General features: G+C 37.0%; 2 protein-coding genes across 2 annotated transcripts; one reads left to right on the top strand and one right to left on the bottom strand.

Annotated features, from left to right (window-relative positions):
• The first annotated feature begins 81 nt into the window (after positions 1 to 81).
• On the top strand, positions 82 to 22,504 carry LOC131147659 (SNAP25 homologous protein SNAP33-like). The gene is made up of 6 exons (XM_058097173.1): positions 82 to 393; positions 1,788 to 2,338; positions 20,436 to 20,529; positions 20,716 to 20,846; positions 21,800 to 21,897; positions 22,057 to 22,504. Exons 2-6 carry the CDS (start codon positions 1,841 to 1,843, stop codon positions 22,154 to 22,156), a joined length of 921 nt encoding a protein of 306 aa, XP_057953156.1. The 5' UTR covers positions 82 to 393; positions 1,788 to 1,840; the 3' UTR covers positions 22,157 to 22,504.
• Positions 22,505 to 26,608: 4,104 nt separating this feature from the next.
• LOC131149136 (uncharacterized) lies at positions 26,609 to 27,346 on the bottom strand. The gene has a single exon (XM_058099260.1). The coding sequence runs from the start codon at positions 27,127 to 27,129 to the stop codon at positions 26,848 to 26,850; it is 282 nt and encodes a 93-aa protein (XP_057955243.1). The 5' UTR covers positions 27,130 to 27,346; the 3' UTR covers positions 26,609 to 26,847.
• Positions 27,347 to 27,974: the final 628 nt, after the last annotated feature.

Genomic DNA, 27,974 nt, shown 5'->3' with positions numbered 1-27,974 from the left:
CGCGATAGTGATAGACTTTATCCACTTTCTTTTTACGTGATCAAACTGCTTTCATCTAGAAAGGAAAAGTCAAAAGGCTACACGGCCAAAATAAACAACCCCATGGGTTATCCTGAAATCTGAATATGTTAAGTTTGCCTTGATTTGTTCAAACGCAGAAAAGAACAAATCACGAAGAGAGATTTTGATTGAGAGAGACGTAAGGAGATGGTTATACGGTTCAACGCTTGAGGAAAGTTCTGAGAGTGGAAAGTAGAAACCGCTAAGAAATTGCAGAGAGACTCTCTCATAAACCCCACAGAGTCTTCTCTCTCTCCCGCTTTCTCTCATATTAACCTCTGCGCCTGTTGCGGAATATCGCAAGATCATCTCTCGTTCTTGTGAGAATCTCAGGTACCCAGAATCTATCTTCACCTGCCGATTCGTTTTCATTCTGTTTCTGCTTCTTAATCTGAACCTTTTTTTGTGTTATCCATTTGGGTTTCTGCAAATTTCTTTTATTGTTCATCATCATCATCATCATCATCGTCATCTTGCGGTTAATGCAGATTATATTTTTCGTATGTATTGTTTCTGACGATTTAATGTTAATTATGTAACACCCGTATATACGTTATCCTGCCTTTAATATGTTTTATATATATAAACCTTTTTCCAACTTCTTTTCAAGTTGCTGTTTCGGTATTTCGCGTAATTTGTATTTGTTTGTGAGCTTATGTTTCCAGCTTGCTTTCCCCCAAATCATTTTTGTTTAATTGCTGAGAAAATGCGAGGTAAAAACAAGTAAACCGAGATCGCAAAGCTACTTCGTTTAGTCTAATTGACTTCTTTTTTTGAATATGTTTTTGTAGTTAAAACCACTTAAAATTTTAGGACTCAAAATATTCTTCTAGCTTTCCCCCCCTGCATCTCAGCGACCGAACGGAACCGATGGGTTTGTATGAATTTTTAATCCATGTTGGATATGATTATTGATATGCCTTTAGAATCGCTTTTATCAAACCTTTGTCCCTCTTTTAAGTTTTTCTTTTCTCATATTCTGGCGCAACTTTACTTTCCAGGAGTGGAAAGAAAAGATGCGTATGACTTTAATTTCGTCAATTTCTCAGCAATCATCTCCGTATCTTTGGGAAATTTCAACACCCTTTCTGAACTTTCTCATCTTCTTTCTTAATTCAGCTACTGAGTTTGATCGCTTCCCCACCCCTACAATACCAATCAAAAAAGAGAAATGAGATAACATATTCTTGTTGCTTCATACATATATACATTGTTGTTTTGTTGAATTTTGAATATTATGGTGTTTATGGGTAATCCTTTGCAATACTTCATGAACTGTTGAATAAACTCTGTTTTTTGTTTTTTTTGGGTTCAGATGATGCTATTTTTTTTATTTTTATTTTTTATCATTTGAAAAAAGGTAATAAAGAGTGTGTTAACTCAAAAGAGAGGAAAAACAGTTACAAGAGATCAGAAAAACTGAGCAAAGCCTCTAATGTCACAACATTTGGTTTTTACATAATTGTATATGGCCTGTGCAACTGCTTCAATGTGAAATGGTTTGTGATCATAGAAAGGGTTTCTGGCCCTCCATGTGTGGTAGATAGCAGCTCCCCAGAAGAGCTTGCACAGGGTACCAACTTCCAAGTGGGCGCCATTCTCATCAAAACTCAGGATGATGCTGTTTTTATTAATAACATATTTTGCAAATTGATGTTTTTTTTTTTTTTTCTTACCATTGTTGATTTCTATCACTTTAAGCAGTTTGCTGTTCTAACCTTTTTCAGGCTCTTCTATCCTATTGTCTGAGGGGTCAAATTCAGCCTTTTGCGCAATAAAAATGCGTGGTTTTAAGAAATCTCCTTTGAATAAGGTTTCTAAGCAGAACTCAGTTGATCCCAAATTTTCTGGATCTTCTAGCTCCAATCCTTTTGATTTCGACAATGAGTCAGATAACAAGCAAACCATCAATCCGTCAAGAAGAGCTTCTTCAGAACCTGCAGTAGTCACGCCAAATTTTAAGACCAACCCTTTTGATGACGATGAGGAAAGGCAAACCTCTTCTTCACCTCCACAGTCACTGACTTTTGCTGCAAAAAACAAATACAAGAATGATTTTCGTGACTCAGGAGGATTAGAGAACCAAAGTGTGCAAGAATTAGAGAACTATGCTGTATATAAAGCTGAGGGGACAACAAAGACAGTCAATAACTGCCTGAAGATTGCAGAGGACATAAGAGAGGATGCTACTAATACTTTGGTCACCTTGCATCACCAGGGTGAGCAAATTACCAGGACCCACATGGTTGCAATTGACATTGATCAGGATCTCAGTCGGGTATGGTTTTTCTTCTTTGCTGAAATCATTTTATCTGGGCTACAATCTGAGGAGAACAATGTTTTATAAGAGGGGGAAAATATTAGACTGATAATATTTACATTGTGAGTGCCATAACATAGAAAAGTTGGATTTTCATATCTGTATATATATATATATATGCTTTCAAGTGACATCTGAATTTCCTTTTCATATTTAGTGCTAAAACAACATGTATTGAAAGATTAAGTGCAGTTAAAATGAGAATTTTAAGATGCAGAGCATTTGTAAATCCCTAAGATAAATCTAGTAAGTTAAAGAGTAGCAACCGTAGAACAATAGAAAAGATAAATGCGCTTAAGAGGGTGTGGGAAATTTGAGCATGGACCATGGTTTTCTGATTGAGGTAATATGCAGTATCAGTGGAAGGGCTAGGCCTAGGAAAACTTGGGTTTTTGGTAGTTATGGAGGATGATGAACCCCTGAGTTTTGGAGAATGTTGCCCTAGATTGAGTAGAATGGTGAACAGAAGATTCATATAACAGTTCCAATGTAGTAGACCTTAAGGCTTTGTGGTGGTTGCAGTGTTGCTGTTGTTATTGGATATCTGGTGTTGACATTTTGTTAAAAATTAAGCTTTTATTTTAGTAGTTTAACATTGTTTGACCGTCTATAGTATATAGTTTTTTTTTAACCTATTATTTAGGATTTTCAGTTCATATTTTTAATGAATATTTGCTTAATTTGTATCTACCTCAAGATCTTGTCTATTTTCCTCACAATTATGTTCCTAGTATGTCATGTACCTTCATCTATAATAACTTATTAAGCTTTTCAGTGACCAAGAGAGAGAGAGGGAGGACCAAAAAAAATAAAAATGAACTAGTTGGTGCAGGACAATAGAGAAACATGGAGAAGAAAGAAGGGAGGTGGAAGAAGACAGACTGCACGAGAGAGGGAGGGGGAAAACCAGTTTGAATTCGGATCATAACTGTCTAAACACCAGACAATATACAAAGTTATACACCCAGCATTAAAATATAACAGATAATTACAGAATAATGCCAAAGTATAGAGAGGACCAAAAAAAGCTAGTTGATGCAGGACAATGAAGAAACACAGAGAAGAAAGAAGAAGAAAGGAGGAGGAAGAAGACAGAAGAGGGAGAGGGCTGCATTGGAGAGGGAGGGAAAAAATCAGACTCAATTCAGATAATAACTGTCTGAACACCATACTATTCACAAACCTATGCATCCAATATTTAAACAAAACAAATGAGTACAAATCAATGCCTAATATTGAAACAAACCCAAAATTAACTAAAAATAAAATATCTAGATTTGCTAATTTAAAACGAAATCCCTATTTTTTAAATCTTCAATTGCTAGAATTATCTTCAAGTTATCCTCTATTAAACTCCCCTTGTTAGTGAGAACTTGACCTCCACTTTTACAATGGCGCAACAAAAGCAAGAATTTATATCCATGAGCCATTCAACTTGTATTTTCATATGGTGCATTTGCAACTGACATGCAAATATGATGTAGGACGAGAATGGGTATTTGGATGCATCTATTTGACTCAATTTGGTGGCCTATGTCAAAGAATAGGGTCAATGGTTTATTGGGTCCTAAACCCAAATGTGCTCAGTTAGTTGTTTAATTATGTGTCTTTAGTTTTCTTTTCTTGGGATTATGCATGTTGGGGGCTGGTTTGTAGCATGTGTAATCTAGGGGTATGTTTTTGTTGTAATGTAGTTTGAAGGGTTTATATGTGTGATTTCATGTGATGAAGCTTTCTTATAAATAGTGTGTAAAAGCCATGTTGTGGACAATTGGTGTTGAATTTGAATTCAGTTGTGAATGTGAGTTCTACCTGTATTCACATTCCCCCTGTATCTCCCTTCTCCTCCCTTCCTCTTCCTTTCCTCAATTTCTTCTAATCTCTCCCATGGCTGCAAATCCTTGATATTGCCCCTGCATCATTTGGTATTAGAGCCGAACTGCGATCTCATTCTTCCATTTCAATTCCCCCATCTTTCCTTTTCATATTTAATGCTAAAACAACATGTATTGAAAGATTAAGTGCAGTTAAAATGAGAATTTTAAGATGCAGAGCATTTGTAACTCCCTAAGATAAATCTAGCAAGTTAAGAGTAGCAACCATAGAACAATAGAAAAGAGAAGGGCGCTTAAGAGGGTGTGGGAAATTTGAGCATGGACCATAGTTTTCTGATTGAGTTAATATGCAGTATCAGTGGAAGGGCTAGGCCTAGGAAAACTTGGGTTTTTGGTAGTTATGGAGGATGATGAACCCCTGACTTTTGGAGGATGTTGCCCTAGATTGAGTAGAATAATGAACAGAAGATTCATATAACAGTTCCAATGTAGTAGACCTTAAGGCTTTGTGGTGGTTGCAGCGTTGCTGTTGTTATTGGATGTCAAGTGTTGACATTTTGTTAAAAATTAAGCTTTTATTTTAGTAGTTTAACATTGTTTGACCGTCTATAGTATATAGTTTTTTTTGACCTATTATTTAGGATTTTCAGTTCATATTTTTAATGAATATTTGCTTAATTTGTATCTTCCTCAAGGTCTTATCTATTTTCCTTACAATTATGTTCCTAGTATGTCATGTACCTTCATCTATAATAACTTATTAAGCTTTTTAGTGAGCAAGAGAGAGAGACGGAGGACCCCAAAAAAAAAGAACTAGTTGATGTAGGACAATAAAGAAACACGGAGAAGAAAGAAGGGAGGAGGAAGAAAACAGATTGCACAAGAGAGGGAGGGGGAAAACTGTTGTGAAATAATGCCTCTCAAACAATGCACAATGGAATATGTATATTGTATAAAGGATAAAACATACACTTGCAACAATCTAAATGGTGTATACAAAATATTTCCACAACCATAGCAACATAAAGAAAGCAATAATAAGAGCAACAATACCAGGAATTACGTGGTTCGGCAAAACTTACATCCACGGGAGCAATTGGGAAAGATTTCACTATGAAGATCACAAATTACACAATACAATGATTTTCAATGATCTTCACTCCTTCTCATCTTTCTCTCTTTCACAATATGCTCAGAATGACATACTTAACAACCCCATGGAGATTTCCCTCTGAATACCCAACCGTCCTAATGTTCACATTCAAAATTTGAAATCATCCTTGCAGCCTTGAGTCCACTCGTTGACGAATAGGGCCCATTCGTTGACGATTAGTATCCATTCGTCGATGAATTAGGCCCATTCATCGACGACTTTTGAATGTCTGAATTTGATATGCTCTCGGCATCTCCACTCGTCAACGAATGAGGCCCATTCGTCGATGATTGCCTGTTGCATAGCACCAATAACTTCAATATATGTTTTCCTTCCTTTTGTCTATGCACTCCACGAAGTATAAGAGCTACAAAAACACAATAATCTCCACCTTGGCAATTATACGCCCCTTAGGAGAACCTTTAAAACATATCTAATTGCTCCATTCAGTTGGGACCGTCTCCTTTCTAGCACTTGGAGACAAATACCAAGTCCAAGCAACGCCGTTTGAACTTGCCGATGGCAGCTTCGAAACCCCGATACAATTGTAGATGCAACTACCGAAGACTTCATCTTAGGTTTCCAATAAGACCATCCCACAACAGTAAATACAAAAGCTGCTGCAAGTCTTATATCACCAAAGCCCCCTGCATAGTCTTCAACAAAACTTAAAAATGACAGTACACTCTGATGCTTGCCGAAACACCCCATTGCACAATCATGGGGAACCTTTGATATATCTCGGACATCACAGCCCGTTCTTGGGTACCGAACGGTAGACTTTCCAATTTGATTCTCCACAGAACCCCCTTGAGACAGCAAACAAAATCTCCTTGTAGTTCCATCCATAAAACTGCCCTAAGATAACTCCGATCTCCCTGTAGCTTTGTCCACAAAACCACCTTGAGATAACACTAATCTCCCTGCAGTTTTGTACATGTGAATTAGCAAACCAAAACCCATCTTGGCCTTACCCAACATATTCATGTCAAACACTTTCAACAGAGTTTCCAACTTATTAGCCTTGGTTAAAGCCTTTCCAGCCAATAACATGTCATTCACACACAACAGATACTTCACTCCATTGCATCCTATCACTTTCTTTCACACTGGAAGTCTCACCAACTCACACACCTGGTACATATGCAATACATCCATTTTCTCTACCATAACACTTATCCTTCTATTTTTCCTTTTGCCATGCATTGCAACTTGAAAAATAATAGAAACTTTGTTGCTGGTAGTAATGAATACATGAAACACCAGAATGCCAATTTTATACCTGAGTGTGGTCTGATAGTGTACATGGGCCCACTGTGATTCTGCTGGTATCCCAAAACGAAACTCCATGCAATATAACCAATGCCATCTCTGCCCTGAGTTTGTAGCTCTACCTGCATCACACGCCCATTCATATCGTGATACACGCCCATTTATACTGTGCTACTGTTGACCCGAGATAGAACTCCCTGCATTTTTGTCCTGAGTCCCTAACTCCACCTGAATAACATGATTGCTGCTGTTGCAATTTTCTAGCAATTGTTTCTCTTCCTTTACTTGAGTACGCTGCTCCATTACTTCATCAACAAAAGTCATGTCTTCGATCACCCCTTTGTTTTCCATAGAATGACCCAGCTTGAACCCACCTTTCTTATACCGCAAAAAGATGTAGTGTCTGAACATAACATCAAGTCTAGATTCTCCATCACTAGAATAGTGCACCAGTGGACATCCACTTATAGCCGAGTAGTCTATCGCAAAACTTGTCCACAATTCACCTTCAACTTTTCCATCTAGCGATACCTTTGACGATCGGTCACATGAGAAACGCGCCATACCCATTGATTTCACCAAGAAGTACCCTGCAAGCCATGCATATAACCTGCCTTGCTCACAAAACTTCTTGAACGAAATTGGTGTACTTAGTCCCAATGTTTGACTTGAGGATTTCTCTCCCGATTTGGTTCTCCACCTCAGGCACTGCATCAAGTACACCAAGACCTTTCGTGATAAACCCACGAAATACATATGTCTATCCCCTGATGCTATCATCATCGGTTCCCAAACATTTGAATACATGTAGTCATCCATATGCTTTAACCACATAAGCCACAAGATATCTGACTTAGATTCAATAGTTGCAGCTCCACCTTCAACCGTAACATCTTGCAGTGCATAGATATTTCCCGTTGCTTTTTCTCCTTTCATCACTATCGAGTCGCCTTCACACACTTTCATTTCTCCACATTCAGACTTGTAACAATATCCATTACGGTCTAAAGTACCCAATGAAATAACATTCTTCCTTAGACCCGGTTCGTGCTTTACATCACATATGATTTTTACAACACCATCATACATTATGATTTTGACATTTTTAATAACAAATATTTTGCATGAAATATCATTTTTCATCAAAATACAACCAGCATAAACTGACCTGTAGATGTCAAACTATTTTTCTAGGATAAAAGCATCTGGTATCTAAGATCTAAGAATCACCCGTGAAGCACTCCGAACTTGATAAAACACACAGCATATTTCCATCACTACATTTTGAATTTTCCTCCACTACACTTGTAGATTTTGACGAACCCTTAGACATATATCGGCATTCTAGTTTTTGCCAAACTAATGTCTGAGAATCCTCATTCATGACGTGATACAACACATCATTAGTCAAACAAAGTCAAAAGGTTGATACTTCCGTTGCTCCCAATTCATTCCAAGTCGAAGCATCTATGCTATCTGGTTGAATTATGTATAAAACTTTCACCATACTTTGCTGCACCAAGAGATCCTTCAATGTAGAGGCCATTACAACTTCACTTTGATACCAATTGTTGTGAAATAATGCCTCTCAGACAATGCAAAGCGGAATATGTATATTGTATAAAGGATCAAACATACACTTGCAACAATCTAAATGGTGTATACATAATATTTCCCCAACCATTGCGACATAAAGAAAGCAATAATAAGAGCAACAACACTAGGAATTACGAGGTTTAGCAAAGCCTACATCTACGGGAGCAATCGGGAAAGATTTCACTATGAAGATCACAAATTATACAATACAATGATTTTCAATGATCTTCACTCCTTCTCACCTTTCTCCCTCTCTCACAATATGCCCAGAATGACATATTTAACGACCCCCATGGATGTTTCCCTCTGAATACCCAACTGTCCTAACATTCACATTCAAAATTTGAAATCATCATCGCAGCCCCGAGTCCACTCATCGACGAATAGGGCCCATTCGTCGATGATTAGTGTCCATTCGTCGATGAATGGGCCTGATTCATCGACGATTTCTGAATGTCTGAATTTTATCTGCTCTCGGTATCTTCACTCGTCGACGAATGAGGCCCATTCGTCGACGATTGCCTGCTGGACAGCACCAATGACTTCAACATTTGTTTTCCTTCCCTTTGTCTATGCACTCCACAAAGTATAAGAACCACAAAAACACAACAAAAACCAGTCTGAATTTGGATCATAACTGTCTAAACACCAGACAATATACAAAACTATACACCCAGCCTTAAAATAAAACAGATAATTATAGAATAATGCCAAAGTATAGAGAGGACCAAAAGAAGCTCGTTGATGCAGGACAATGAAGAAATACAGAGAAGAAAGAAGAAGCAAGGAGGAGGAGGAAGATAGAAGAGGGAGAGGGCTGCATTGGAGAGGGAGGGAAAAAATCAGACTCAATTCAGATAATAACTGTCTGAAGACCATACTATACACAAACTTATGCACCCAATATTTAAACAAAACAAATAAGTACAAATTAATGCCTAATATTGAAAATAACCCAAAATTAACTAAAAATAAAACGTCTAGATTTGCTAATTTAAAACAAAATCCCTATTTTTTAAATCTTCCATTGCTAGAATTATCTGCAAGTGATCCTCTATTAAACTCCCCTTGTTAGTGAGAACTTGACCTCCACTTTTACAATGGCGCAACAAAAGCAAGAATTTATATCCATGAGCCATTCAACTTGTAATTTCATATGGTGCATTTGCAGCTGACATGCAACTATGACGTAGGATGAGAATGGGTATTTGGATGCATCTATTTGACCCAATTTGGAGGCCTATGTCAAAGAATAGGGTCAATGGTTTATTGGGTCCTAAACCCAAATGTGCTCAGTTAGTTGTTTAATTATGTGTCTTTGGTGCAATTGCAGCTGACATGCAACTATGATGTAGGACGAGAATGGGTATTTGGATGCATCTATTTGACCCAATTTGGAGGCCTATGTCAAAGAATAGGGTCAATGGTTTATTGGGTCGTAAACCCAAATGTGCTCAGTTAGTTGTTTAATCATGTGTCTTTAGTTTTCTTTTCTCGGGATTATGCATGTTGGGGGCTGGTTTATAGTATGTGTAATCTTGGGGTATGTTTGTGTTGTAATGTAGTTTTAAGGATTTATGTGTGATTTCATGTGACGAAGCTTTCTTATAAATAGTGTGTAAAAGCCATGTTGTGGACAATTGGTTTTGAATTTGAATTGAATTGTGAATGTGAGTTCCCCCTGTATCTCCCCTCTCCTCCCTTCCTCTTCCTTCCTCTCCTCAATTTCTTCTAATCTCTCCCATGGCTGCAGATCCTTGATGTTGGCCTTGCATCATTTGGTATTAGAGCCCAACCACGATCTCATTCTTCCATTTCAATTCCCTCATCTTTCCCTTTCACTCTTCTTCTTCCCCCTAGCCTTCTCTTCTTCATTCTCACACAGTTGTGTAACTTCCCTTCCCTTTCTGCTGCTTCTTCTTTATTCTTCTTCTTTTCGCCTTTATTTTTCCTTCTTGTGTTGTCTTCTCTGTCTGTTCCTATTCCTTCATTCTCTCTTGATTCTTCTCTTCCCCGAAATTTCTGTAAAGGAAAAGGAGGAAAAAAAACAAGAAAACAGTTCTGAACTTCTGAAATTTCAGCTGTCCCCATTTGTTCAACTCCACTTTCTAGACACCATTGTGCAACACCACCCATCCCACTGCCACCACCACTAGACTCATGAGCCCCTGATCTACCAGTAGCTGGAGTTTCATCCCCAGAGGGGCCTCACCGCGTAGTACACCTCCCATGCGGTGGTGACTGGAAATGAGAATGTCTGCCAGACTGTCCTCTTGTTTCCAGTCTCACAAGAAATTGCCCAGCCACAATATTTTGGGTTTCCTTTGTGATATTTTGACCTGCAAGGAGATATTTTGATTGTGGATACAATATATTGCAAGCAAGCGCGATAAATTGGAACCATACACTAGATATTGTCGCTGCAGCATTGAAAATCAGGTTTTTTTACTGCATTTGTGAGTTTTCTTAGTGATTCATTTTATTTTTGTGTGATACTCAAGATTAAAGGTACTTGAAGATTGTTCTTAAATAATTGAGAGTGAAGTTTGTGGTTTGCATGAATTAATGAGGCTTGTTTGCAAAGGGATTAAGAAACCTTGGTGATATATAATTGCATCATGGTGATCAATGTCGAATTGTCTGCAAAGGTGGAATTGTAATTTGGCAGGGTACAAAACATGGAAAATGCGGTGGAGACTATTACCAATGCTTTGAATAGGTTAACAACCGAAGTTGCAGCCTTAGGTAATTGGCCCATGGAATTTCCTACAAAACAAGATGGTGGAATAGCTGTTGTGCCTCACACTTTTGAGTTGTGTGAAGGCCGATAATTATTTGAGTAAGGGAATTAAACTAGAAGTCTCAGTTTTTAATGGTGGTGGTTCTCTTGATGAATTTGATGATTGGGCGCATTTTTTGGAGTACAATTTCCGATGGTATGAAATGAATGAGGTTAGAAAGTTGTACTTAGCTGAATCAAAATCGAAGGGAACTGTTCGAGTTTGGTGGATTAAACAATAGGATATCTTTAGAAGAAGAAGATCTGGTGAGATTACAACGTGGGATGAGATCAAGCGAGCCATGTAGGAGCAATTTGTGCCTCCCAATTATTAGTAGCTTGTTCATCTCCAACTCTTCGATTTGAAGAAAGAAGAAAAGACAGAGATGGAGTACACTAGTAGATTCTGTCATTTGGCTACTCTTGCTGATATAGAATGGAAAGAGGATGTGATGATAGCTTTGTACAAAAAAGGTTGAAGCTAGCTATTGCCTGCAAACTTGCTGCATATCATCTCAATACAATTGGGGATGCAGTACCAGTTGCCACTCAGATTGAGGAGGATATGCAAAACAATCCTCCTAGAGCTACATTATCCCTTTGATTTGAGAAAAGCACTAGTGGAGCTGTATGAGAGAAGACAGTCGAGAAAGTGGGTAGGTAAAGGTGTTCAAGCTATTATTCTTGGAAGACTCATGAGCATTTCAAAACAGCTTCGAGAGCCAACCATCACTCAAATGCTTTAAATGTCAAGGTTTTGGACATCTAGCTGCAGAATGTCCTAGCCAGGTCATGGTTGTAGAAAAAGAATATGACAATGATGATACTCAAGTGGTTGAAGCTAAAACATGAACCCCAAGTGGCCAGGGAAAAACCCTGACTGTTGTTTTATGTGATCTTATGTGTAGTGCATACCAACAATTACCTGTTTTTCAATAGTCTGCTATGAGATTTGGAGCTCATGTTGCCTAATATAAGAACTCTTGGCTCTTGAGATTGAGGAAGATCTTGTCATGAATGTCAGGGAAAAACTATGATATTGAAAAACTTTTTCATTCTAAACCAAAAAAAAATTTGACTCTTGCTGTCCTCAAATGTATTGCATTATCCCTCCACTTAGCCGCACAGCCAACAGCTTATAAGATGCAAATCTTGTCCTTCTTGGTATTTCATTGATTCATAGTAAAAAGGTCAAGATAAGACATTCATTTTATGAATTCTCTCTTGGAAAAATTACCATTGAACAAAAAATATCCTCTAGACAAAACATGGAAGATCATGCAACATTTCCCTAATCCATCTTACAAGATATTGTGAAAACTGACTTCCAGTTCTACTCCTTTTTTATCTCAATAATAATTCTGAATATCTCAAATAAATTCCCACAAAGAGTTCAGTTAAGTCAGAATCTCGAGTGGTGGCAGTAGAGGATTTCAAAATGCTGATGGTATAATAGCAGTCCAATTTCTTACTATAAAATCAAATTATTGTAAAAGAATTCAAAGTATCATGGCTGGAATGAAATCCTCACTCTGCAGGTCAATTACTCAGGTTTAGGAAGTTAATTGCATGCGCATTGCTTGTGTGCAGGCAGCCGACAATGGTATTTTAGCTTTAGACAGAGTGGGGGTTGGCAAATTCAATGGTAGTTGTGGCGTGTCGTAAAACTCTGGCAAGGCTGAGATTTTGAAGGTGCGATGATGGGAAATTTTGGGCTAGGGCGTGGGAGCTCTCCAGTTGTCAGATGGTGATGAAACTTTGGAGGGCATTTTTGGGGTCCCTACTCTGATGGTGGTGGAGGTGTTGCAAAAATTTTTGAGCAATATGATGCTCAAAAGTGAGGGGAAGTGAACAATACACAAACTACTTATGCACCCAACTATGTTTACCTGAAAATTGTTAAGGCTTGATATAAATTATCTGCCCACAACTTAACAGCTTAAGCTTTTAGGTAATGTGGTAATCTAACATTGATATCAGAGCTGGTTACTAGGAGGTCCTGGGTTTTAGTCTTGTTGCCCACATTTATCACGTGTGCTTAAAAATTTATTGTATTCCCTTGAATGGGTGTTATTTATTGTGTGATTATCTCTTCTCATGCTGTCGAGCTGCTCTTGCAGGGGAATGTTAAGGCTTGGTATACATTGTTGGCCCAAATCTAACATGGTATCAAAATTAGTTTATCAGGAGGTCCTGGGTTCTAGTCTCATTGCCTGCGTTTATTTTGTATTGCTTAAAAATTATTATACTCCCTGTAATTGGTATTATTTATCGTGTGTTTATCTTTCCATGTGCTGTTGGGCTGTGTGATCAGGGGAGTGTTAAGGCTTGATATAAATTGGTGGCTCACAACTTAACAGGTTAAGCTTTTAGGTGAAGTGGTATTCTAACAAACTCTTAACACCCTAGCAAACCAAAAATTGGTATAGAAGTTCTGAAACATGGTACAGTTTTATTCCATAACACTAAATCTAACAATCCAAAGTTTTAATTCAATATTTTTCACATGACATAGTTTTTATTGTTAAATTTGGGTGTAGCATATAGACTTCTATTTTCCATCCTTATTTTTTTGATAGAAGAAGAAAACAATGTTTTAAACCTGAAATTCAGAGTACATGATTTAGAGGACGAGGAGTCCTTCGCATCAAACTAGGAAAACAGAAGAAAAACCTGTAATCAGGAAGGGAAGTACAGAAAAAGGAAAAGGAAAGAAAAAAAAAACAAAAAAACAAAAAATGACTACAAGAATGCTGCCCTCCAATCTCTAACTGTAGTTATCGTATAGTACTTCTTTTTTCTGTCATTATTAATCTATTTCACAAAAGAAAATCTCTTCTAGATTCCAAAACACCTCAATACCCTCTCTAAAATATACAAGTTCCATTAACATTTTTCACCAATATATCTATGTAAGTACGCCCCTCATGTTCCACATTTTAGAGCATGTATCATACAGCAATCCCGTTCTGGTTCCATGAACCAGAAATTTCTACCTTCCATGTAACATTGCACCCAATATTAAAACTAAAAAAGATAATTGCAAAATAACCCCAAAGTATCTAAAATATTCAAAATAACCTAAACTAACTAAAACTCTGAAAATATGTATATTTACTAATTCAAAACAAAATCTCCAATTTTACATCTTCAAATGTAATATGATCGCCTAGAATTATTTGCAAGCAATCCTCCATCATCACTTTTTAATGCCAATATTACAACAATACCAATCTACTACTTCCACCTTTCCCTAGCACCATAGCCAGTTAGCCACTCTCCTTCTCTACTGCACCTGCACCTGGTATATAGCTACCATAATTCATGTTGCATTTACATTTATAAAAAGTGCTTTCTGCCTACACTCTGGGCATTGAAGTAGTTTTAAGTAGTTTTCAAAGCGGCAAACAAGAAATGATGAATTGGTTTTGAATGTAAGTGGTTGGAGTTGGTTGTTCATTTTTATTTAAGAATGGAGGAGGTAATTTCCCAAAATGTCTTAGACATCCTATTTGATCCTGTTCCTGTATGAGCACAATTTTGCTATTACCTAAAGGGTAAATTGCAAAATTCCTCAATGGTTTTCCAAATTGCACCTCAATCCTTGATATTTATTTTTTGGCAGTTAACTCCCTCCACTTGCAAGTGAGTTGCAATCTCATCAGTCACCCCTAAGCATCCAATTGGATAACAAGCATTAGCCCATGTAACCAACATGTGACAAAAATCCTATAATTAACACCTTCCCCCCTCTCCCGCCCCCCCCCCCCCCCCCTCTAAGGTGCCAAAAACACAAAATAATACCTCCAAATCCAGCTGCCCTATTGTGTGGCACCTCTGAGCACTTTCACCACCTTGGGGTAAAGTTTAGATTTGGTATCTTTTGTGGCTCAGAGGGTAACAAAGTAATTTCATGTATTCCTGGTCGTGTTTATTGGGTAGGCAAATGTCTGTTAGCAATTTAATGATCAAGGATAACATCATTTGTAAGTTAAAGGAGTCAAATGCTGAAACTTAAGCATCAGGGATTAAAGTACAATCGAGCCAAAAGTTAAGGACTGATTGTGCAATTTAATGTACCTTACTTTCACTTGTTATTAGCTGCTTCCCTTCCCCCTCTCTTCTCTTCCAAAAAAAAAAAAAGTAAATAAAGGAATTTGAACGAATAGAAGGATTAGGATTCAAGCCACCGTAATTGCTTTTTAGTTGCCAAATATTAGCGTAAAATATGCTCAATATCCTTTGATGGACGCAGGTTTTTCTGTAAATAATATTAATTCTTATCTCTCTAAAGAATGTTAAAAGTCTGCTTTCATTTTATCATCTCATGATATTTTTTACGGATGAATCTCACAACTTTCTAAAAAGAGTGCATATAAAGTGGCTTAATATTGCAAGTAATTATTATTGTTGGTTAATTATGGGATATATGTTTTCCAGAGAGGTTTGATGATTCATAAATGATGTATGTACCTGGTCGATTCAATTAATTACTTAGTTTGCTTTATGATTCATGTTTGTCTTGTTGATCCTTTTTTTGCTCTATGTAGTTAGCTGTAGAGCGCTCTTCTTTACTACTAGACTTCAATTGTCATAAAATAGAACATTCTAGATAGGATTCTATTTGTTCCTCATCTCTCAATTCACTTATCCTCCTACAGTGTCACCAGTCCCACACCGGATGTGTACTAGGGAGACCTTGGGCTTATAAGGATGGTTTGGACTCCAACCATGTGATGCGCCTTTTATAGGGCAAACCCAAGAACCAATGGGCCAAAGTGAACAATACCTCACCAAAGTTGGGCATCAAAGCCACCCTGGGGGTACTGTCATGTGGGTGGTTCCTACACAAAGGTATAAGTCGCTATGATGAGGGCGTCAGAGATCAGATGGAAGAGCCTGTCGCGGTCCCTCATTGGATGTATACTAAGGAGATCTGAGACTTGCAAGGATGGTTTATACTCCAACTATGTGAATTGTGAGGCATCTTTTATAGGATAAACCTATGAGGCTAGTGGGTTAAAGTGGACAATACCTCACCGGAATCAGTCCTAAGACAGTCACATTGGATGTGTACTAGGGAGATTTTGAGCTTATAAGGATGGCTTGAGCTCCAGTAAGGCATTGTCCACTTTGACCCACTAGTCTCACGAATTTGTCCTATAAAAGGCGCCTCAAATAGTTGGATCCCAAACCATCCTAATATCTCCCTAATACACATTTGATGTGGGATCGTGATTGACTCTCTAGTCCGATCTCTGATGCCCTTGTCAGAGTGGCTTACACCTCTGTGTAAGATCTACCCACATGATAGTACCCTCAAGGTGGTTCTGATACCAAATGTAATGGTCTTGGGCTCAACAACGGTGAGGTATTGTCTGCTTTGGCCCACTGGCCTCACAGATTTGTCTTTTAAAAGGTGCCTCACATAGTCAGAGCTTAAACCATCCTTATAAGTCCAAGATTCCCTAGTACACATTTGATATGGGACTATAACAAGCTCTCCATCACAAGCCAAGATGAAAGCTTTTTAGGGGAGGATGAGTGTTCTTCAACTTATAAAACTCACTAGTCATTGTAAACATGTTTAGCCTATTTGCCTCCCTCACTAGACACACATTGTTAATGGAGGAGGTGTTTAATGAATTATGTTGCTTCGCTTGCGTGCCTTTGCTGTCATGAATTGCTTAATAATTTTGCTTATGTTTCTTTATATGACAATGAAAGTGTTCTGTTGGTAAATCATGGTAAACTTTAGGCTAGCTAGTTAAACAAGAGTGCTTTAGCTAGGGCCGCATAGTCCTTCACAAAGGTGTGAAATATTGGGTTTGTGACACCTGGTATAAAAGCTCGGGTAATTGCTATGTGAATTTGTTTGCCTTTGTTGTGGGATTGGGAAAGCTTTGGTAAGTGACCATGTCGACCAATGTTGAGAGAATTGGTGTGCTAGAAGCATAGGCTAAGATGGCAGCCAACAATGTGGCCATAGAGATGGCCTGATTTACTCAACGTGTTGATGAATTAGAGGGATCACAAAAACATCAACAAGGTTCCATGGTGGAATTGTCAAATTACCTTCACCATGATGTAGAGACCTTGCGGGCTCAGATAGCTTATCTGACCTTAAAGGTTAATATAATGGTTCTTGCTATGGTAAACTTTAACCTTCCGAAGTTTAGCAGGACCAAGGTACCAAAACCTAGGACGTATGGGGGTGCCTGTGATACCAAGAAGTTGGAAAACTTCTTGTTTGATATGGAGCAGTACTTTCGTGCTATGAGGACGGACTCAAAACAGGTGAAAGTGAATACTGCAACAATGCACTTGGTTGGTGATTCTAAATTGTGGTGGCGTATTAAGTACGATGAAATTGAGAATGGACATTATGTTATTGATTGTTGGGTAGACTTGAAGAGAGAACTTAAGGCCCAATTCTTTCCTGAGAATGTTGAGTACAATGCTAGAAGAAAGTTGAGACCTCAAGCATACTGGGTCAATTAGGGAATATGTGAAGCAATTTTTTGCTTTGATGTTAGATATTCGGGACATGTCGGAGAAGGACAAGATTTTCTATATTCTTGAGGGGTTGAAACCGTGGGCAAGAACATAACTTCATAGAAAAAGAGTTCAAGACTTGTCTACCGCACAAGCTGTCGCAGAATGTTTAATTGATTACGCTGGAGATAATTTCGATTTTTCCAAAGAGAGTGGTGTGGGTGGAAACAACAAAAAATCTTTCAAGAAGGGTAAACCAAAAGTGGGGGAGCCAACAATAAAACATTAACTTCAAAGGAAGCTTTGTCATCTCGAGCATCCAACGCACCCAATGGTAAGGGTGAGATTTCATGCTTCTTATGTCGAGGCCTGCACAAAGTTGCTGAATGCCTTCACAAGTCATCACTTAATGTCTTACAAGATTTTATTGCCGAGGGGGCACCAGAGAATGATGAGGATATCTTGAGGATGGGTGCAATGCGGCTAGTGAATGCATTGGAGAGGCAAGCAAAAGAACCAAAAATTACACAGGCGAAAGAGTTAATATTTGTGAACTTGTGGATTAATGGGAAGAGCACCTGTGCTATGGTTGATACTGGGGCCTCCTATAATTTTGTTTCACAAGCAGAAGCAAGGAGAGACTTATCCTTGGAGAAGGATTCAAGATGCATGAAAGCGGTGAACTCTGTTGCCTAGCCTACTCTAGGAGTAGCCAAACAAGTCCCTATGAACCTTGGATAGTGGGCAAGACATGCGAATTTCACAGTGGTGTCGTTAGATGACTTTCAAGTCATTTTGGGAATGAAATTCCGAAGGGAGACTAAGGTAGTGTTGATGCCTTTATCTAGTTCCTGTGTTTGACAGGAGATTACCTTTGCATAATGCAAGATGTTGCAAAGAAAGGTGACGATGAAAAGTTCCTTTTTGCCATACAACTAAAGAAAGGATTGAGGAGGGTGAACAGATGTATCTCGTTATAGTGGTGGTAGATGAAGAAGTAGGCCAAAAGTTGGTACCTATGACTGTCCAAGCTTTGTTAGATGAGTACAAGGAGGTGATGTTGGATGTGCTACCTCACAACTTTCCTCCACGATGGGTTGTGAAGCATGAGATCCAGTTGTTCCCATGAGTGGAGCCACCTGCTAAGGGGCCATAGCGGATGAAGCTTCTAGAGCTAGAAAAGCTAATAAAGCAACTTGATAATTTATTGGAAGCGGGATATATTTGTCCTTCCAAAGTACCGTTCAGAGCACTAGTGTTGTTTTTAGAGGAAACATAATGGAAGCATGCGCATGTGTGTAAACTACTGTGCACTCAATAAGGTGTTAGTGGGCAACAATTATCCTATTTCGTTGATTGTTAATCTAGTTGATCAGTTGAGACATGCAAAGTACTTCACCAAACTTGACTTAAGGTTAGACTACCATTAGGTGAGAATAGCTGATGGGGATGAACCAAATACGACTTGTGCGCACACCTGTATGGGGATGAGTCCTTGGGGATGTCATTCGGATTAACGAATGTGCTTGCGACATTCTGTACCTTGATGAATAAGGTATTTTATGAGTAACTTGACTAGTTTGTTGTGGTGTACTTGGATGATATTATTGTGTACAGTGTCACTCTGGAGGAATATAAAGAGCAACTACGGAAGGTATTTGACAGGTTGAAGGAGAATAGTTCGTAAATATGAAGTACTAGTCCCCATATTGGCCAAAGTTGGGAAGACCTCATACAAGTTTGACCCTTCGACTTGCATGAAAGTGCATCCTGTGTTTCACGTCAGCTGCCTCAAGCTGTTCAACGCCAACACCTAAGATCTAAGCCGAAGTCAGTCAACCAAAGTAGAAGTGAAGACGGTGCAACCAACCCGACAGACTAGAAGTTGAAGACATCCTCGTAGACAACGAGTTTACATCCTTAAAGAAGAAGCGGCAGAAATTCTTAGTGAAGTGGAAAGACCTTGGCAACGAAGAAATCAGCTAGGTTTTTGGGAAGGATATGCAACAGTTCATGGGCAAAGTTGAAGATTACCTAGTGTCAAAGTCTATGAGGATGTTGACCGCATTAATCGAGGAGCGTCATGAGCCAAGCTTGTTCAAGGCATTATGTTTGCATGTGACCGCTTGTCTCATGTGCTTGGGATGGGTTTCCATCATATATATACTAGTGCAAGATTATTTTTCAGAGATAGATTTTCCCTATGCTGAAAAGGGGAGACACATTGATGTTTTCTAGTGCCAGAGTGAGAATTGCATAGAAAGCTCTTTAGGGGAGGGTGAGTTCCCATCAACTTGTAAAACTCACTAGTCATTGTAAAAGTGTTTAGCCTACTTGCCTCCTTCGTTAGATACACATTGTTAACGGAGATGTTGCTTAATAAATTACGTTGCTTCAATGTTTATCGCTTGCATGCCATTGCTTTCAAGAATTGTTTAATGCTTCCGCCCATATTTCTTTGAATGACAATGAAAGTGTTTTATTGGTAAATTTTGATAAACTTTAGTCGGGCTAGTTAAACAAGAGTACTTTTGTTAGTGTCACATAGTCCTTCACAAAGTTGTGAAATATTCGGCCCCTGACATACAACCACCTAATATTAGTTTATTACTTAAAATCTTATGAAATTTTTTTTCCATATATTTGACTGTAACATCATTGCATGTGGCCTATGAAAAATGTCCCAAATGGTTGGGACTTGCCATTTAGAAATTTTTTTGAGTGTGATATTCTTGATTAAATATTGGTCAAGTGGATACAATTTGATGGATGGTGTCTACCATCATAGTGTTTCTCAATTGACCTAGAAAATATTGCTTCTATAGAACAGTGACTCCTTTGTCATTGGAAGTTGTTTTCTGGATTTCTTTTACTGGTATTTGTATTCCAAGGGACAGTTCAATGATTATTTAATTCTGATTTCAGGGTGAGAAGCTCCTGGGAAGTCTTGGAGGCATCTTCTCCAAGACTTGGAAGCCAAAGAAGAATCGTCCAATTAGAGGGCCTGTTATTACCAGAGGTTTTTCTTGCCTCTTATCTTTACTCTCCAGGGCTCATTTGTTTGTTTGTTTTTTTTTTTTTTTCTTGGTAAACCTTTATGCCAAAAAACAAAAAATAAAAAAAAAATTTGAGAACATATAATTACAACTTGGCTAGGAAGGATTTGGGCTTACGAGGGATTGATTTACACTGATGATTTTTGCAGACGATTCATTTAAAAGAAAGGGTAGCCACGTGGAGCAGAGGGAGAGGTTGGGATTACCTCCTGTGCCCAAGGGACAGTCAAATTCCAGAATACCACCTCCTGAACCAACTGATGCACTGCAGAAAGTTGAGGTTTGTATTTATCAGTGTTTTAAAAGGCTCGCACGACATGCCTAAAATGCCTCGAGGCTCAATCTAAAATATCAAATTTCAAGAAGGCTAACGCAGTTTATGCTGAGGCTAACGCATTTTTACAAAAGGCATGCCTTTTGCCCCTTTTCAATTGAGTTTATGCATTTTGGGTGTGTGATTCTCAAGTAAGAATTGGTTAAAAAATTTTAACTACATGTTTGTATAAAGGGAATCATAATATGAGTTGATTTCTAGAACTCTATAACCACAATCCTTCCAAAATAACAGAGTTGTATAAGGACCATGAAAGCAGTTTGAACCTTGTAACAGTATTGCTATCTCTTGTCATGATTTTTGTCATGTATTCAAGTTAGTAATTTTTGAATGGCCAACCAATAGTTTGCAAAGTGTATATAATTTTTCTTTCTCATATTATATTTGTGATTTTCTTAATTTTTCCTTATTTTTAAAATATATAAAATTTATTTACATTTTTTATCTTAAAAAAAAAAATTCTTAAAAGGCTTAGCCCCCTACGCCTTAAGGCTTATGCCTCGCCTTATGCCTTCGCTTTTATAACATCGGTATTTATGATTATTGGAAGACAGTTGATAACAAGTGGATGTTGAAAGAACGAAAGTTTTATCCTAAGTTTAATAAGGCATGTAAAATGACCTCTTTCTTGACCCTTAGCTAAGATCATTTGCAGTTGCCAGCTTGCTCAGCTGGCAGAGCCTACGGGAGGTTGTAACACAGAAGTATGCAACTCTCAGGAGCCTGTGCAGATGCTTTTTTAATCATTTATGATCATCTTAGGACTAATTCTTATTTTCAAATGCTGTGGAAATTGTTGAATAGTTTTTGGCTTTCTTGTGATTTTTATGTGTTTTGATCATTCATTGATTGATTTGCATTCTTATTATCACTGCTCACTTGGGATCATGCCAAAACAGGTGGAAAAGGCAAAGCAAGAAGATGCACTTTCAGATTTAAGTAATCTTTTGGGGGAGCTTAAAGTAATGGCTGTCGACATGGGATCTGAGATTGAAAGGTTGGTTCTGTTGATTTTATTAACTGGACTCCAATATCTTTTGTGTTTATTTCCTGAAAGTGAAGAATGATTTGTTGGGCCGATGCTATGGTCCGTGTTGGTCGTCTCATCTCCAGGTTGTCAGAATATTTGTACTTACGAACTCTTGTATGACTGCAGACAAACCAATGCTCTGGATCATGTTCAAGATGATGTGGACGAGCTAAATTTCCGAGTTAAAGGTGCTAATCAACGTGGCCGTCGTTTGCTCGGAAAGTAGATTGCGGGCATTGCCCAACTTCTGATGGAGACTCTGTTGGTGCAGCTTCTGAAACTCTTCCCCCTCATTGTTCTATGCATTCTTCGGATTTTTGGATAATTTTTAACTCTCTAAGTACCTTTGTATATTGTACACGGTCGACAGTGCAATATTGAGTCTCTTCTGAAGACTCATTTAGATTGCAGTTCTTGTTGATATTGGTATTCAGGGCCATCTACAGATTGTTTGATTTCCATTTCTCATTTTTCACCCCTGTTTTTTATTTTTGAAAAAGGCCCATTTTCAGTAGAGGTGACTATTTTAATGTAGCCTCTCTTTTGGAATGACAATGTCAAGTATTGATTACCATTTTTTGTGTCTATATGGATATGAACAAACTTGTTTTTATGCAATGGCCTGCGCTCTAGCACTCTAATTACACCATACATTATTAAAATCCTAGAGATCTGTCTTGAGGTTTTAACATACCTTGGTTCTGTTTGGTCCTTTTAGGTCAGCCAAAAAATGACACTGATCTCCCTCAAATTTGTTAGAAAGACTACTTAGTAAGGATATAAGCATCACAGAAACTAAATGTTAGGGGAGGTATATGAAATTTTTTAAATTTTAAGGAAGGTAAGTAAAATTTTTGAAACCTGTGTATTTTTACCAAATCTCAAAGGAGGTCAATATATTTTTCCTTTTGTATTATATACAATACATGTAATATATCCTAATGTTAAAAAATAGAATGTACAAATATTTTTTGGTGATTGGTTTATATAAATAAAGTATGATAGTACGCACTAAATCAAAAATAAATAAAAGATCTAATTTTTTTTAAAATATGTGACGCAAGAATTGGCCTATATCTTATAATAAAATCGTTCTCTCGTCTAATTGGATTAATGATTAGCCAATGAATTTAGATCAATTTCAATCTACAAAAACTTTGAATTGAAATTTTCTATTTTGTTTGGGCTTGTGTTTTAGAATTTTGGTTTGGCTAATTGAACCATAAACATCCCTACATAAAATACCCTTAACTACTCTCTTGATCAAAATAAAATGTCTTTTTTCTATTTATTTTTTCTACAATGCTAAAAGAGAAAATTCTCAAATTTGGTCTGATTTTTAAATACTGATGATCATTATTATAATTACTCGTAACTATTCTTCCAATCAAATTAAGATATTTTGCAATTCCTATTTATTTTTTCTATAATTACTTTTCAAAATAAAAATAAATTTAGAAAGTTGTGAAGCATGAAATTGCACATACTCCACGGGTAGTATTTTTTTAGTGTGTACTGTTCAAGTAATAAGAGAAAATTAGTGTTAGAATTCATGCTACAAATATTTTCTTAGTAGGAGAAAAATAAAGAGAAGAAATTTATATAGGAGAGTAGAGAGAAAAGGAGAAAAATTTTTTGTTTTATTTTTTAGATTTTAAAGAATTATAAAAAATATTAATTTATTTTTTAATTATTCAAGATTTGCATTAAAAAGGTAGAACGCTAAAATGAAATGAATTGAGAATGTAATAAAATTAAAACTCAAGTAGCAAACATGTAAAATTATAAAAATAAATTTAATTCTATTACATTCTATTCTTACATATCAAACAATTTTTTAAAATTCCCTCCTACATGATCTTGAAGATACCCTTACCTATGTTTGAAAAGACCTTAGACTTAAAGTTGTATTAAATTTGAATAAGATGTTGTAAAATTATATTAAAATTTGTCTAAATTCACCCAATCTAAGATCTGAAATCCATACTCCCAAACACTATCTTAAGTTGCATTTTGAAGTATGAATATTTGACAATATTAAACATATATTTGTGTAAATTTAAAACCATCCAAATCCAAATCTAAGGTCCAAAATTCATGCACTCAAGCACTACCTCAGATTGCATTTGTATTTTGGAGTATGAATATTTGACAACATTGAATATAAACTTAAAATAATTTTGTAGATTTTATTCAAAATCACATAATTCTTAATTCAGGTGTTTAAAGCAATAGAATTGCAGACCAATTCCATCAGCAACAATTCAGTGAAAAATATAAAAAAGAAGATGCTGACAGATAGAATGACTAAGCACTTAGATGTTGACAGACCGTCTAGAAAAGTTCTTCACTCAAGATGTACCAAGCTGTAGTTGTATGAATTTTCATCAGCTCAAATTAACTTTGGTACCCATATTCTCCAGTACTCAAATTAATTGACCATGCATCGCTCTCACCAGAAGAAATTAACAAATGCAAAACCCTATGCGCACTTAGCAACTCTAGGCTGTTTTAAGTTCTTAAATTGTCCCTAATTAAAAATAAATTTTTTTAAAATGAAAATTTCAGGAATGTGCCGCTCTGCAGTTGCATCTTCTTAATCTTCTATAACTGTAAATTTTATTTTTAAAACACTTGACTTGAGCATGCAGAGCAAAAATCCTTTAAAGGGGGCATGAAATAAGCCTTCCATTGTCTAGAATGGCATAGAGAAACATATACAGCATCAGATGTGATTTAAATGAACTTCCTCCAATATGCATAAAAATAACAAAGGAAAGTTTGTTTAGCAAAAAGTGAAGCTACAAGTCCCACTTGAAGGATTGATGCAGTCATTAGCTGATATTCTGATATTGTTCAACTGGGAAAAAAAAATCAAGAGAATGTCATGCAGATACACCCATCCTACTGCTGCAGTAATCACAAAAACCCATTCAAGTTTCATGGCTTCACATTTGGAAGAAAATTTAACACTATTTGGCCTCAGGCTTGGACTAAAAAGAGACAAGGCAATAGCAACAAGCCTAGAACGAACTTAAATGGAATCTAATATTGAACAACTTAAATGCCAAGGAAGACTGAATCTCATACTTCAATATATACTACACAATATTTGGAACGCTAGAATGGAATGAACTAGGGTAGGGCTTGAATAAAGAATTGTGGAATGAAATTGATCTTCACAATTTTACAAATTTGTAATACAATTTTTCATTCCATTTCACTCTCAATTCATTCCATTATAGGGTATCAAACGTAGGGATAAATGTGGAACAACAAGATTGCAACAAGAAAATCAGCCACCAATGGCCCATACACAACTATATCAAATATGACCTTTACAACCATCTCCGACTACACTAGAAACAGAAAGAATGAATTTGAGATATGCTTACAAGCTCAGAAATTTTTATTCTATGCTCTGCATCCTGGAGAGCGAGTTTGCTGCGATCATGGCACACAGGAATGGAATGAAATTGGGGGAATGAAATCAAATTTAGCACTTGATTTCATCACGCTCTCCATTCAAATCTTCATTCCATTCTTTTCCTACCCAATTCCATTCCATAAACCAAACATAATGTAAAGGTTCACAGGCCAGAGTAATTGAGTAGAATAGCAACAGTAGAAAATCTCCAACTTCCAATCTATGCATATTAAAATAACATAAGATCTGTTCAATTAATTAGAGGATAATATCTACATTGAGACTTGACTATCCAAACTAAAACTCTACATTAAAATTGAAATTCCCCAAGAAAAGACCGAAAGAAAGGCTACTTTGAAGGACAGTCTTCTCTGGAAATTTCTTTAAACAAGATTTCAATATCATAAAACTATATGCCAAAGATGAAGCTTAAAAATCCTTTCATGGATATCCAAAAGTTCCCTCAATAATTATTTAGAAACCCCATCAAGCAGGACTCATCAATTGGCCAGGGGCTCTTCCCCTTATCTAGCCCATACACATGGCACCAAAGAATCAAATTCTCAATACCCATACTCCGTACAGACAGCTCTGCATGATCAGATATCAACCAGTGTTCATCATTTAATGGAAAAACATGGCAAACCCATATGCCTTTTCAACTAACCCAACACCACTCACATAACCTAAATTAATGATTAAAGTTACACATGCAGAAAAAAGTTTTACCAAAAGTTCATACCAACATGAGTGAAATCATCTCAAAATTCACATACGTTGCTTTTGGGAGCATGTATTTCAGGCGTTGAATTTGGAGTCGGATAAATTTGGACAAATTTCAATATAATTTTATATCACATTTTATTCAAATCTAATACAAACCCAAATCCAAAGCCCTTTAAATATAGGGTTAAATTTCTAATGCAAACTAGTCTCGTTCACTTTGCACAAATTATTTGATTTAATATTGTGATAGTTTCACTCAAACAATACAACGAACTTTTAATTTCATTCATGAACAAGTTCTTAGCTAACAAGACACAAACCAGACCATACTAACCGTGAAAATTCACATACCTTATGAAAAATATATCACAAATTAATCAGTAAAACCTAAATTCCATAAGAAACAACAATTCATCAAAATCATAAAACTGTAAATTCACAAAGTCCAATAACTTTACGATTGCCCATAAATTATGGTTAATATAACCAAGTTAAAGCCATGAAATTAGCACCGAAAGCAAAAAATACCGAGAAATCATTCGCTAATTATTATCAATCAGAAAAAGAAAAAAAAAAAACATATGGCTCTTGGAAAAAAAAAAAAAAAACACCAAAATCGTTTTTCTTACGCAGTAGACTCACATATCCCTGTAGACAGCCAAAGATTTCACTTTTTCAACATTAGTTACAAATTCATGTCAACATGACACAATCAAATACAGGGAATCAGCACCAATAGATACAAATACCGTGAAAATTGCGCATCAGACGTGTTTAATCTCCATGACACTCTTCACCTTGGGAGCGTACAGCGAGTACACAACGGCCTGTCTTCTGGCAATCTCCAACTGAGATTTACCTTCGGAGAAAGCTGCGGAGATTGAAGAAGGGTCCGCTAGGTCGCGGTTGTGGCGGAAGCCATCGATGGCTCGGCGTTTGGTGTATTCCCTGATGTTGTAGTCCGAGAAGCCTCGAGCTGTGCGCAGCAGAGAACGGAGAAGAGAAAGGACTTGGGGTCGAGAAGGGATTGCCACACCAGGGTTCATGTCGCGAGCGAGAATGAAGATAGGGTTTTACGAAGCAGGGAGGGAAAGCGGGAGAGGAGATTTTGCGAAATAGTCGTGCAAGTAATCCGAAGGGACTGAACCGTGTAAACAGCACGGATTCGTGGCCATCACAGGTCACGTTGCGGGGAGAGAGAGAGGAGGAGCGGCTTGTGTGGTTTAGAAACTTAAATAGTTATGTTAATGCTACATGTTGGAAAATAATGTTAGGGGCAAGGGTTCACATAACGATCTTAAATGTTTTGATAATATTTCTCGAGCCATCGAATAATTATTTATTCAAAAAATCTCGGAATATTTTAGTCAAATAAGGTGAAAAGGTATCTCCCTTTGTGATAGTATTGAGATTGACTGAAAAAAATAGTCAAGTAACTCAAAGGGACATTGATGATAGCTTCAACTATCCCTTCATGATTTTAGAAAGTCTAATAATAAAAAAAGGAAATTCGATTCACTGTGAATGACAAAGTCACGGAGATAACCTTTTGATAGTATAGAGAGAAATGTGGTCTAGATGATTTGTAAGGAGATGATAAGAGAAAAACAATGAAAGTTTCCTTTCATCCAATCACAATGTTGCAACCGATTGCTTTTATATTGTTTAGCATTACTATATTGACACTTGGGAGCAGTGAATTGAGGCATTGAATTTGAATTTGTATTAAGTTTAGATAAAACACAATAGAAAATTTTAGATGGTACTATAATAGTGGAGAAATAAGAAGGAAATAAGTTGTCATTTAAGAGAAAGAGGGTTATATTTGTCATTTTACAATGCAAAAGACATAGAATGCAAATAAGTCTATTGAATATCTTTTAAGAATAAT

This window comes from Malania oleifera, chromosome 2 (assembly GCF_029873635.1).
Source record: "Malania oleifera isolate guangnan ecotype guangnan chromosome 2, ASM2987363v1, whole genome shotgun sequence".
Classification (NCBI taxonomy): domain Eukaryota; kingdom Viridiplantae; phylum Streptophyta; class Magnoliopsida; order Santalales; family Ximeniaceae; genus Malania; species Malania oleifera.
The sequence above is the reverse complement of the archived record's forward strand: the minus strand, read 5'-3'. Positions and strand labels throughout refer to the sequence as shown.

Excerpts from the sequence above, each read along its gene's own strand:
- LOC131147659 (XM_058097173.1), top strand. The coding sequence starts at position 1,841 with ATGCGTGGTTTTAAGAAATCTCCTTTGAATAAGGTTTCTAAGCAGAAC. Across the intron at positions 20,847-21,799 it reads ATGCACTGCAGAAAGTTGAG|GTGGAAAAGGCAAAGCAAGA; the intron begins GTTTGTATTTAT and ends ATGCCAAAACAG. Across the intron at positions 21,898-22,056 it reads ATGGGATCTGAGATTGAAAG|ACAAACCAATGCTCTGGATC; the intron begins GTTGGTTCTGTT and ends GTATGACTGCAG.
- LOC131149136 (XM_058099260.1), bottom strand. The coding sequence starts at position 27,129 with ATGAACCCTGGTGTGGCAATCCCTTCTCGACCCCAAGTCCTTTCTCTT.